Source organism: Herpailurus yagouaroundi, unplaced genomic scaffold, assembly GCF_014898765.1.
Source record: "Herpailurus yagouaroundi ecotype Mexico unplaced genomic scaffold, PumYag 187, whole genome shotgun sequence".
NCBI classification, from domain to species: domain Eukaryota; kingdom Metazoa; phylum Chordata; class Mammalia; order Carnivora; family Felidae; genus Herpailurus; species Herpailurus yagouaroundi.
In genome coordinates, this window is record NW_024412418.1 from 34,663,204 (window position 1) to 34,676,431 (window position 13,228).

The 13,228-nt window shown below is 47.8% G+C and overlaps 1 protein-coding gene across 1 annotated transcript in view; it reads right to left on the reverse strand.

Moving 5' to 3' along the window:
* INSC (INSC spindle orientation adaptor protein) overlaps positions 1–13,228 on the reverse strand; it is a 127,481-nt gene that overhangs the window by 39,052 nt on the left and 75,201 nt on the right. The window contains exons 6-7 of the mRNA XM_040495741.1: positions 11,134–11,247; positions 5,258–5,383 (exon numbers count right to left, since the gene is read on the reverse strand). Coding sequence (XP_040351675.1) covers positions 5,258–5,383; positions 11,134–11,247 — 240 coding nt within the window. The remainder of the gene's footprint in view (positions 1–5,257; positions 5,384–11,133; positions 11,248–13,228) is intronic.

The following is a 13,228-nucleotide window of genomic DNA, read 5'->3' on the forward strand; positions in this document are numbered from 1 at the left end:
TGTATCCACATTGTTGTGCTGCATCATGGCAGCTCCATGAAGGAGGAGGTGTCCCCATGTTATAAAGAGGAAAGCAAGGTCGCTCCCCAGCCCCCTATCTGGCTCCCCAAGCCCTACGGTCCTCCCCCTTGGTAAGCCAGTCCACCTTCCCTGTTCAGTCCTGCAGGAAGGCTGCCTTGACCAGTCCAGGCAGGCTCGGTCATTTGGCCACCCAGCCTGAGGAGGGTCCCTCTGCTCTTATTGGGGTGTGTATGGCTCTAGGGCCTTCACTCCCTCCTGGGCCCTTGTTTTCTTCCTCCAGTCTTCTCCAAGGTGGGGTTCAGAGAACACTGTCTCTCCTTCTGGGCCCCAGAGGTCACTGAACATAGAGCTCCTGAAAGACACCCAGCCCCACCACCGACTGGCCAGCCGTGGAGTCTCTCTGCCTTTACTGAGGCCACTTTCCCTTGGCCTCCCTGGGAGCTCCTCCTTGGCCCTCTGAGCCCAGCTCTATGGCCTCCTTGCGGCTGCCTTCACCAGCATCCCACGCAGAGGTTGTGCCATCAGCCTGTGGCCTCTGACAGCCATGGGACAGCCCTTTCCACTGTCTAAACTTCTGGGCTTCTCCCCGGCCACCCTCAGTGGGAGATGCTGGGTGTGCGGTGGCCAGGATGAACCAGACCTCTGAAAAAAGGATAGATTCTTGAAAGACCCTTCAGATACCTCTGGAGCAGCCTTTACTGTGTCTCTGATATCTCACCCCTCCAGCCCTGTGGGTCTGAGCCCTGCCCAAGCCAACACCCACGGCCTGGCTCCCTGGAAGCCATTCCCCTGCAGTCCCCCCTTCAGAAGGGCCAGCTCTTCTCAAGGCAGCACAGTGTCAAGTACATGCTTTAAAACCAGCCAGACTTGGTTCTAAAGCTCTACGTTTATGAGCAGAGGGGACAAAGTTCCTGAATCTCAGGTTCCCCATCGGTAAAATGGAAAGGACGTGAGGACTTGAGCTCTGGCCCCAGCCAGCTTCTCCATACTGTGCACCGGGTGGCGTCTTTGACCACGTCAACCCCTCCTCCTGCCATGTCAGTACCCCTCTGTCCACCGGACTGTAATCTTCCTCAGGCCACTGATTTTCTAAACCCCAGTGATCAGCCTTGCACCTGCCATAATCGTAATAGCTACCATTTGTCAGTGTCTATCTATCCTCCTCTGGCAGTGCTAGGAGGTAGAATTCATCATGCCCATTTAACTGAGGAGACTGTACCTCTGGAAAGGTGAGTAAATTCCTCAGGGAAATGTAGCACAAGCTCATAGGTGGAGAAGGCTGGGTTCCAAACCAGGAGATCCTGACTATCAAAGGCCGTGGTTTCCCCACTGCCCTGGGCTGCTTCTCGGTGGATGTGTCATGAGGGAGTGGATGAGTAGCATGATTGGTGGGCGATGGACTGAGTGAATGAATGAGTGAATGGATGACCGGACGGCGGAAGGAATGAGGAAGCGGATGCCGAAGTGACTCCACAGAGTGAATAAATGAATCCACGATTGAATCTAGGACCACACAAGATCCCCAAGCCAAGCAGAGCTCAGGCATCACGAGGCAGAGTGCCTGGTGCCCTGGCTAGACCCACACTTCTGACAGTGACGTCTGTGCATGATTTAATGGATCCCTTCAGGGTTGGAGGGAATTGGGGGTGGGGTGGGGGGGAAAGCCACATGACAAAGATGAATTTCACCAAATCCAGCACATTTCTCACTGCCAATTAATTAGGTGGCCTCAGTGAGGAGCTCAGGCCCGTAAATCAGCGGAAGGCTGAAACTTTGACATTATCTGGCTAGTGCATGAATTGGGCCTTGTGAGTGGGTAGCTGGCAACAGCCCCGGGCACCACACCCCCCATCCCGTCTTTGCCTCACCGGTCATGCTGCGCTTTCTACAGTCCAGCCTGTCTCTAGGCTTCTCCCCCCTCCCCACTAGACACTAACAACAGCCGGCCTCACTGGAGCCTCTGAGGCCAGCGCTCAGCAGCCCAAACCACACAGGGCAGGTGTCGGCAGGACCTGGGGGAGGGGGCGTGGCAGGGGTGAGAGAGGCCCTGGCCCTTCCTGGGTCTAGAACTTCTCGTAACTTTGGAAGCAGCATGATAGGAGGAAAAGAAGGTGGAAATCGGGCTCAACATGTCAGATTTGAGTCCTGGGTCTGCATAATGGTTCACAGTGCAGGCTGGCTCTGGCTGGGCAGAACTGCCGTTACAATTACAAGGCTGCTAGACCAATGTTTAGCTGTGTGCTCTTGGGCAAGGTGCTTCACTTCTCCAAGTCTCCCATCCTTCTAGCAACAGGGAGGATAATCACAGCACCAGAGGAGCAACCATCATCCAACACAATGGAAGGGGGGGCTGAGCAAAGTGCCCACCCAAAGCAAGTATTTGATGTATGTTAGTTATTGTCACGATGTGCTCATTACCGGTTAGGACCAGGGTCAATGAACGTTTTCTGCCGAGGGCCAGATAGTCAATGTTTTTGGCTTTGTGGGGCTGTATGGTCTCTTGCAATTACTCAATTCTGCTGCTGTGGCACAAAAGCAGACAGTCAACAGCTATGCGAGTGAGCATGCCAGTTCCATTAAAATTTCATGGGTCAAAAACTGTAAATGTGAATTTCGCATAATTTTCATGTGGCACAAAATGTTATTCTTCTGATTTCTTTTTTAACTATTTAAAAACAGAAGAAAAAAAAACCATTCTGAGCTCATGGCTGTCTCAAAACAGGCCACGGGCTGAATTTGACCCACGGGCCACGACTTGCCGCCCCCTGGCACTAGAATGGCAGCTCCATGAGGACAAGGGGGGTTGTCTGTTCTGTTCACTGCTAAACTCCCAGCACCTAAAACAGTGCCTGGCAAAGAGCAGTAGATAAATATTTGCTAAAATAATGAATTATAAGCCGTGTATTTCTGTGCGACAAGTAATTTCCGCTCTCCAGGTCTCCGCTTCCTCATCTGTGCAAAGGGGACACTTGCACACGCAGGCAAGCATCAAATGTAATTAGGAGGCCTGTGGAGCCACCAGGCAAGCTCAACGGCGGTACAGTGTAGGCGCTGTTCTGACCACCAGGGGGCTCTTCTCAGGCCGACCTCATCCCCCCTCTGCCTGGCAAAGAGGTGTTTCAGGAATGTCTGTGTATAGAAAGTAAGCTGCCAGGGAAGAGGGGAGTGCCCAGTTAGGACTACCTTCTCCTGTGCCAGTTGGGGGTGGGGGCTGCTTAGCACATTGGCCAGGAGCAGCGAGGTGACCTTGATTTAGCTGTGGGGCTTTTAGGCACTCTGAGAGTATCTAGTGAACCAGGGAAGAGGTGAGGTTGGCTGGGCATTAGACTCAGGCAGATGGGGTCCAAATTCTGGCTCTAGAATGTACTTTGTGACCTTAGACAAGTTACTTAAACTGCCTAAGGCTCAATTTCCTTGCCTTTAAGATGGAGACATAAAGAGGGGCGCCTGGGTGGCTCAGTCGGTTAAGCGTCCGACTTCAGCTCAGGTCACGATCTCGCGGTCCGTGAGTTCGAGCCCCGCCTCGGGCTCTGGGCTGATGGCTCAGAGCCTGGAGCCTGCTTCCGATTCTGTGTCTCCCTCTCTCTCTGCCCCTCCCCCGTTCATGCTCTGTCTCTCTCTGTCCCAAAAATAAATAAATAAACGTTAAAAAAAAAAAAAAGATGGAGACATAAAGAGAGCTCACCTCACAGGGTTCTAGTGAGTTAAAAAGGGATGTGTGTTGGGGGCTAGATCAGCACAGGCCAGGGCAGCCCCTGCAAAGATGCATTCGTGCCTTCTAGCTTTGGAGCAGCAGCAGGAAGGTGGAAGGAAAAATATCCTCCAGACTTCCCAGCTGCACAGGTTTTTAGATCTAAACAAACAAACAAAAAAAGCCCTGCTGGTTTTCTTCCCTGGATTAAAAATTTCCTGCTGCTCTGCAAACTCTCTGAAGCCAAGAAATCCACGGCTTTTGGAGGACTGGTGATTTAAGTCCCTTCTATTTTTTCCCTCCTGTTCTTCCCAGTAACCAGCAGGAAAAGAAAATGAAAAACAAAACCAGTCTGGCCATGTTTCCACTACCCAAGGAAGAAGATTTTGTGGGAGAAGAGAAGATTATTCAGCACGGAAAGTTGGAGGTGCCCAATGCATTTACTTCCTGGAGCCTGTCTGTTTTGTCACTGCCCCCTTTCCCGTTCCGCTGTCTATTTAAGCACACATATACAAAGGCTTCCACCCTTGCAGGAAGGGGTGCTCTGCCCAGGGGGGTGGTGCTAGCTCTTCCACCATCTTGCTTTATGACCTCAGACGAATTACTCCCCCATTTTGATCCACAGCCTTCTCATCTATAAAATGAGCCAAGTCCCCATCTATCCTCCACCCTCAGCTAAAAGCATCTCTGAGTCCATGATCCTACAACACTGTCCCATAACCTGAGTAGATTTGGAAAGAGGCAGGTGGAAAGTGAGATGACCCTCTGACTAGGAGTCCAGACCAAAGTGAAGACGCTGGGGGTGGGGGGTAGGTTTTCTGGGAGCTGGGACCAGACTGTGGGACAGAGGTACAGAGGAAGGGGAGCATTTTGCTTGCCCCATCCCAATACAGACCAGACTCAAGGTACCCCCAATCTCAGCCCTACAACCTGGAGAGAATGGGGAAGGGGGTGGTAGCTAGAATTAGTCACATTGCCCTAGGTTGGCCAGGGGCTGAGGCACCTAGGTCTACCAGATCACTACCTTCCCTCTGGCCCCACTCATCCCGTGCCATGTTGACCCAACATACACTTGGACTTCGGCTTCAGTTTCCCTTACCTAATCCCTCTGTCTTGGTTGAGCCCCACTTGCTTGCCCAGGCCAATGTCCGTCCTTCTCTTGCCCACTCTGTTCCCCAGGCAGCAGGATCCTCCTCCTTCACTGGGGCCATGAGTGAAAGACCAACAGCCCTGAACTTTGACACCACTCCACACCCTACCTGCCTGCCTCCTGCTGTGTTCTGCCCACTGGACCGTTGGCCTCTCTACCCAGGAAGTGCTGAGTGCCCCTCTGGGCCCTGCCCTTCCTGGCCAAATTCCTCAATCCCTTTCCTTTTCATCAACTTCCATAGTCAAAATCCCAGCAGCCTCACTAGAGCAATGCCTGGGAAAAATAGGTTCTTAGAGGAAGAAGCCCAGGTGGTCACCACATCTGTCAGGCCCCGCCCACTACCCACCTGACTCTGAGACCTTGAGCCCCACCCAGCCAGCCAGCTGTTCTCTTACCTTCTCCAGCTGGTGGACACCCTCTTCCACACAGCAGATGGAGGCCAGCGTGCGGAGCGCCTGGGGGTACAAGCACCGGAAACTATCCTGCCGGCAGACTTTGAAGAGGGCTACGACACCACCCTCCTGCCAAGAAAAAGAAAATGTCACTTCACCTCCCTGTGTCACCTTTCCTGGGGTTGACTCAAGAATAATTGTCATCCCTCACTCAGCTGATATGCTTTTGGGTCTTTAGCGCAGCAGAATATGCCAACCCCAGACACATCACTTTGCCGTAAAGATTATTTTGAGCTGAAGGCAACTGAGAAGAAGCAGATATCAGAGGTCTCTGCCCTCCTCCTATTTGCCAGAAGGAGGGCATAAATTTACAGAGATATCCCCCTTTCCCTCTCTATTAGGAAGGACAAAAGTTAATCACCAGAGATAACTTTAGACCCTTACAGCCTGGAGATGCCATCAGGGGAATCCTCATAACAAACTTTACCTACTATCCTTCATCTATCACCAGTTTTCCATAGATTTGCCTTCCTACAACGTGCCACTCTTAGAGACTCAAAGTGCTCTTCAGGTTGCCTGTTATCTGTTTTTTTAGTTCTCTAAAAATGTATTGTTCTCTTGCTAAGAGGCTGTATAAGTTCAAGTTCTAACCAAGCCTCTGAGTCACTCATCTCTGAGTGTTCCCATGTGTAATCGTGATGCATATGCTAATAAACTTTTGCTTGTTTTTCTCCTGTTAAGAGAAAATTGTCAGCCCGATTTATAGGGCACCAGCCAGAGAACCTAAGAAGATGGTAGAAAAAAAAGAATTCTTCCTCACCTAAACTACACACACACACACACACGCACACATGCACACACACACGCGCGCGCGCACACACACACACACACACACACACACACACACTCACACACTTCCATGCTCAAATGCATACTTCAGTGAAATGCCACCTCCAAAAGAAATGTCACCCTTGATGGTCCAAACTGGAAATAGGACTGTCCAAATGCTTCTGGGGCTGTGGTGCCAGGGGCTAGGGCAGACATATTTGTGAGGGCCAGCCTCAACACCAGTCAACACTGTTTCCACATACCTGGCAACTCCCTCTCAGCAGCCTGTCACAGAACAAGCCTGGAGTCCTCAGAAATAGGTTCTAGAAGCAAGTCTGAGGCAAGTGAAGGGAACTGAAGCCTAGTGCCCTGTGCAGGTTCTCCCTCTGCCAGAAAACACCATTACTTCTCAGATCCTTCCAACCACCATGGCAGGCACTCAAAAAAGGACTTTTATTTATATCAATACTGGAATTTATACTCATTTTGTGAGGGAAAAAAAAGCAAGCCAGATGGGTGAAATCATTCACCCAAATCTACATCATCCATGTTTTCCCTTCTTTACTCTAGTTTGCAAGAAAAAAAAAAAAACAAAACACACACACACACAAAAAAAAAACCTTCAGCAACAAACACCCTAGCTGAGTGTGAGCGCGTACTTGTTTTGTGACAGCTGGGCATGGAAACACCTTTAATTTGTGGAACTTCACCGCAGTCTGGGAGGGCTTCTGGGAAGAATCCAGGGGTAAGGTGAGGCACTCATCCTAACTGGCCATATTTATTCTATAGAAATCACTGGAACCACCGTGGCTCTTAGATCCCAAAGCAGATTCACCTGGCGCCCAGCAAACCTGTGGCAACACCACCGTGGATGTCCAGAGCAGGAGAAGTTGGACACCCTACATTTGGCTTTGCCCTGTTTCCTCCATCATCCCCTTCCCCAAGGCCTGCAAGGGTGCCTGGGGATGGCAGCAGTAAAGAACTTGTGAAGATTGATCTGAACTTGGCCCTGAGGGCACTCGCCTTTAACCTCACCACCCCTGGCTCTAACTAAACCCGTTACACTCTGTTCCCCAAACTGAAAAAAATGTAAGAAGCTGAGTCCAGCAAAATATCATCCACTGTCAGATTTCTGAGAACTCTTTCAACAAAAAATGTACCGAGCACCAGGCACTGTTTCATGTTCTGGGGGCGCAGCTGTGACTGACAGCGCAGATAATGAATGAGCAACTAGAAGAAGCCACAGCGATGACTTCTAGGGCCCAGCACAGACTCGCTGCAACAAGTCCTCCCAAATCCGCCCTTCCCAGCGTCCCACCAAGATCAGCCTGGCAGCCTTCTTCATTCTAAGAGTTTTGCTGCTTATCACTGCAGGCACCAAGATGAGTTTGTAAATTCTGACATTTTACAATCAGCTGAGAGCGTTCTTTAACTTCCGTATTCCTACTTCCTGTTGGGGTGGTTCATTTGGTGGGAAACGGGCATATCATATATGGCCGATAAATTCATCCACGCAGCCAAAAACTATTCATGGTGCAGTATATGTCAGACGCTGGGCTAAGCACTGAGCAAGACTGCCTTGGTCCATATTGAACTCAGGCTCTGGCAGCCAAGGAGTCATGGGGGCTGTGGAAGGGTCAAAGAGAATCACTCTGATGTTAAACACACATCACTCCTCTGATGAAGATACAATCTATTGCGCAGCAAGACACTTACCCCCTCTGACTTCCTGCTTCACCATCCTTTATCCCTGTCTTCCTACTTTCTCATGGTCTCTGGGACATCTGATGAGGGTTCCACATAAAGACCTTACTCAGATTTTACTAAGTAAAATCAAATTAGTGTTTAAGGTAAGAAGAAACAGAAGTGCTAAGTTCTCCCCAGCCAGCCCGGCTGGTTATTATTGACCTCCCTCCAGATATAAGTTATTTATACACATATATGTGCTTATGTATCTAGGTACATTTATATATGTGTGTTCACATATGTATGTTTATATTTTTATGCGTGTGTTTATATTTAATCATATATAGTATAAAATATTTATATGTATGATGATAGAGATGGTAAGTGACAGATAGATACATTGATAGATATGATAGATAGATGGACAGGTAGGTAGGTATTTACATCTGGAGCAGACAACAAAGAAATGGCACCAAAGAATGCCAGACTGAGAGCCAGGATCAATGTGGCAGCCTTCCTTTGGCTGGGGAGGCACTGAACTCAGCATAACTATATTTAAGCCTCAGTACCCATTTGCATTGGGTTCTCATTACACTGTTTGCCAAGCCTGTGGAAAATAGCTTTCTTTGCATTTTTAGCTACTGGGAAATCTCAAGGGAAGAAATGCTGAATCCAGACTGAGGGGATTCTGGTTCAAATCCTGACTTTGCTGCGGGTTAACTTCGGCACAGAACAGGGTCACGGCAGCTACACAACCAAGCTGTTGGGGGAACAACTGAGTTCATGTATGTGAGAGGGCCTCACCCAGGTGAGGGTCAGTCTATGGAAAGCTTCCTGGTTAGAAGAATGTCTCAAACCTTCATAAAAGGTTTCCCAAGGGTTGGAATACATGGAAGGGAGAGGACGAAGGAGGCTCCAGAGGAAGGTACATGGGATAGTTGTGTGGACCACGCTGAAAACCCCTCAAGGACCCAAGAACAGCACTCGTCTTAGAGTAGAGCTGGGAATCGCCTGAGCTAGCAGAATTGCACTGTTGGCTAGAGCTTGTTTAATTTTATAGAAAGCTATGGGCTCAAAGCCAATGCGTATAATGGCATCTATTATTCAGGCAGACTTGGGATAAGCTGTCATAAAGCTGAGGAGGCTACTTGTGGGATGTAGGCTAGTGATGGGGGAAATAATAGAAGAGCAGGATAATTGTGACATAGCACAAGGGAGTTTGCTCTGCTCTGCGCTCAAGAAGGGATGGGGCTCACTACTACCATCACAGGGAGGGCTGGGCTTGTTCTTTGGTCTTCAAAGGAACCCAAGAGGCTGAGAAGGCAGACCTCAGACAGATGAAGGGCCCAAAGACAGACCACACTGGGCCCTGAGGAGGTAGGTGGGGCAGGCCACTTCGAGGCCCAGATTTGCCCCAAATTTGTCACAGTGTTGGGCACACTACCTGAGCATCAACAGTGAGGATGCTGTGTAGAGTGCACCAGGGGCTCCCAGCTCCTGTGTCACTGTCAGGACTAGAAACTCAGACATGGTGACTCCACTGGAGGAACCAGTCTCACCCTCTTCCAGGCTGGGAAGATGGGAGTCATCACTGAATCTTCTCTTTGCTTCAGCCTTCTGTCTACTCTCTCCCAAGGACTCTGAGACACAAGAAGATTGAGATGAAGATTCTGGAGGCAGAACATCTAGTTAAAATCCCAGCTCTGCACTTAATGTGCATGACCTCGGACAAGTTATTTACCTTCTCTCTGATCCTCTGTTCCCTCATCTCAAAAATGGGAATTATAATTACACATCATCAGATCACTGAGAGGATCAGATGGGATAATGAATGAAGAGCTTAGCACAATGCTTGGAGAGAAGGAAGGATGCAGAAAATAACAAAGGTTGTAGAAGGCAGAGAGAAGGGCAGAGGAAGGAACAGGAGGAGGAGGAGAAAGAGGAGGAGGGTTGCTAAGAGGCAGTTCAGAATAGTAAGCAAGAGCATAGCCTTTGCTGCCAAGCAGGCAGTTTCAAATTCCAGTTCCCTCACTTACTAGCTGTGTGACTTTTAAAGCTCCCTAGCGATTCTAACATGCATCAGGATTGAGAACTTCTGAGTCACTCTTTGGCCCAAGAATCTAAAGGGCCAGGATGAAACCAGAAGTCACCACTGTGGGCTTTGGGACCATGAGCTCTGAAGTAAATAAACTTGAGCTCTAATTCTGACTCCACTCTTGATCAGTTGTGTGAACTTGAGTAAGTCCCTTAAACCATTTCCTCAATTATGGATGAGAACAACTTGATACCAACTTCCTAGGATGGTTTTGTGATTTAAAGCAAATAATGTCTGAACGGCATTAAGCACAGTGGACGGCAAGACAGCAACGCTCAAATGTTACCTGTTGTGGTTATATGCGACTTACTGCTCCCCTAAGCAGGGTTGACAAGCATTTACCCTCCTCTTCCAGATTTCTTTTTTTTTCTTTTTTTTTTTCAATATATGAAGTTTATTGTCAAATTGTTTTCCATACTCCTCTTCCAGATTTCTTTAAGGGCTTAGGTGAGTGATTCTGAGAGTGGCCATGCCTCATGACTACCTGTAGCGCTCGTTAAAATGTGGATTCTCAGGTCTCATCCCAGGACTTCAGTAAATTTAAGTGGGGGCAAAAGGATCTGTGTTTTCCAAAATCCCCTGAGGGATTGAGAGACAGAGGCAAGACTGGGGACCACTGAACCACAGCATCTTCCTGTGGCTGGCATCATACATCTCCTGAAAGACATAACTTTGTGTCCAATTAGATCACTAGTTTTATCTCCATGGCAATGTCATTTCTCAAATTAAAAAAAAATGAGCAAAAATGAAATAGAAGACCCTGGTGAGAGCCTAGGATCATCAATTGCCTGTATTTACCCTAAGTGTCTGCACACCAAGTGTAGGGGCAAATTACCCACGAAGCTGGTGAATTAGAACTCCCATTGTAATTGATGAAAACCACTGTTACCCTCAATTTTGTCTTCTCATGTGGTACTGCAGTGGCTGCAGGTATTTGGGGGATTCATCAAGAACCTGAGTTGGGGGATATGTTTTGTTTGGGTTTGGTGAGATATGTAGAGATGAGAAAGGAGGGTTGATATACCTAACAGATACCACATTAAGAGGAGTATAGGGATGAGACCCTGGGGGCACTGCTTTCTTCTCAAAAGGGAGCTGAAATCAGAGGGTCTAACCACTATTAAAGATGGAGACACCAAGGCCTTAAGAGGGGACGTGACTCTTTCAAGATCATACAGCCAACAACTTCTGGAGCCAGCTATTCCCACCAAACTAGCTCCCTCCCACTCTCCCCAAGCCTGTCACTTTGGCCTCTAACCGTGAAGCTCACCTTGGCGATGATGCGGCACAAGGGAGCCCCCTCCTGGGTCAGGCTGAACAGGTTCCCTGTGGTGGATTCCGTGGTGTAGATATTGTCTGAGGCATTGATTTTTCTCACCAGTGCCTAAGAAAAGATAGCAAAGTCTGATGGTTACTCACTTCATCTATCCTCCACTAATCTTCCTTAATGGAATACCAATGGATCCATGCTCCTAAAAGCCCCCTAGAAATTATAATCCTGCCCCATTCACAGTCCCAGTATGGGGGTGGTGAGGTTCTAGCTTTGGGAAAGACATGAGCCTGTATGAGGTCTGAACTACATTTCAGAAATACGGGATAATTTCAAACCCCTGGAGCATCGACAACAAATGTGCCCCGTTCCAATCGACAGAAAATCAGCTCTCAGTACTGACGGTCTCAACAAGTACTGCTTTGTTGTTCTCCTGGCTTCGAATGAAGACAGAAACCAGAAGTTAAATTCAACCCTAAAGTTGAAAACCAAGGGGTTGCTACTGCTATGGCCAAAGAATTGGTTTGTTTGGGATGACTGATAGCCAACGGGTGGGTATCCAGCTGGGTAATGGGTTCAGGGGTTGAGTCAAGAGAAGTAGCCTCCAACAAAACAAAACAAAACAAAACAAAACAAAACAAAACAAAACAAAACAAAACAAAACAAAAAAGAGAGAAGTAGTCTACAGTAGCTTACTCCTTGGGAGGACATTTGCATTGTATAGCCAGGCCAAAATAGCAATACTGGGATTCCTGTCTAAGAGTGGGTAACTCAGGAATGTCACACCGCTCCAAGCTGAGGGAACTAAGGTTTGTGGTAAGAAGGCTAGAAGTGACTGGACCTAGGACCCAGGGAGGACCAGGAAGAAAAGCAAATGGAAAATTCATCAACAAATGAGACATAAAGATTAGTTTAGCTTATTTCTGGGAAAAAGCTTTTTCACGTATCTTGAAACTACTTCATAATCAGCCATTTGCTTTGAAGCATATGATTCATTGATTATAAATGATTCCTACCTGCTAATTAATTCTAGTTGCTGGAGTTTCTCCTGGGAGATGTGGAGACAGTGATTCGGAAGACTTGCCCTGGGGGTGCTTCATGCAAGAAAGTCACACCTCCAGAGCTGGGGGCTCTGAGCAGTTGCTATGTTATTTTAAAATATCAAAATGGATTTGTTTTTTAATTAAACCCACCGTTATGGGGGAAAAAAAACACTTAAAAGGAAATAGACTTGAGTTCTAGTGCCAGATTGCCTTTTTTTTAACATGTTACGTTGATGAGGAAGTGTGCCTGAGGTTGAAAGCAGGGACTCTGGACTCAAACTGCCCTGGGTGCAAATCCTGGTTCTGCCACGGTGTCCGGTGTCCGGGTGCCCCAGAGCAAGGAATTTAGCCCTTCTGTGATTCAGTTTTCATCTGTGTAAAACAGGGTGGAATTTACAGCGTCTATCTCTTAAGGTGGCTATACCCATTTATTAAGGTAGCCAATATACAGGGGTTCCTGGGTGGCTCAGTCGGTTGAGTGTCGGACTTCAGCTCGGGTCAGGATCTCACAGTTCATGAGTTCAAGCCCAGCATTAGGCTCTGTGCTGACGGCTCAGAGCCTGGAGACTGCTTCAGATTCTATATCTCCCTCTCTCTCTGCCCCCCGCCCCCCCCCCCCGTTCATGTTCTGTCTCTGTCTCTCAAAAATAAATAAGCATTTAAAAAAATTTTTTTAATAAAAGAAAAGGTAGCCAATATATAAATAAAGGACTTCTAAAGGTACTCGGCACATGGAAGCAAAATAAAATTGTCAGCGGTTACCATTTTGTGATCTTGGGCAATAGAGAAAAAAAAAAAAACCCTAGGCCTCAGTTTCCCCATTTGTAAAATGATTAAAATTAAGTGTGTTTAAGGCTCAAGGTAAATGACTCTCTTTTTCTCTTTATTCAAACTCATAAAATACTTCACACATACAATAAACTAATTCTCTACAGAGAGCAGTCTAAGATTAAGTGCGTATTTAATCAAGCAACATTAAATGTAAAATTTATTCCCTAAGGTTTGATAGATGCCTCTTATAAGATATTCAACAAAAGGTAAAATTAATAACC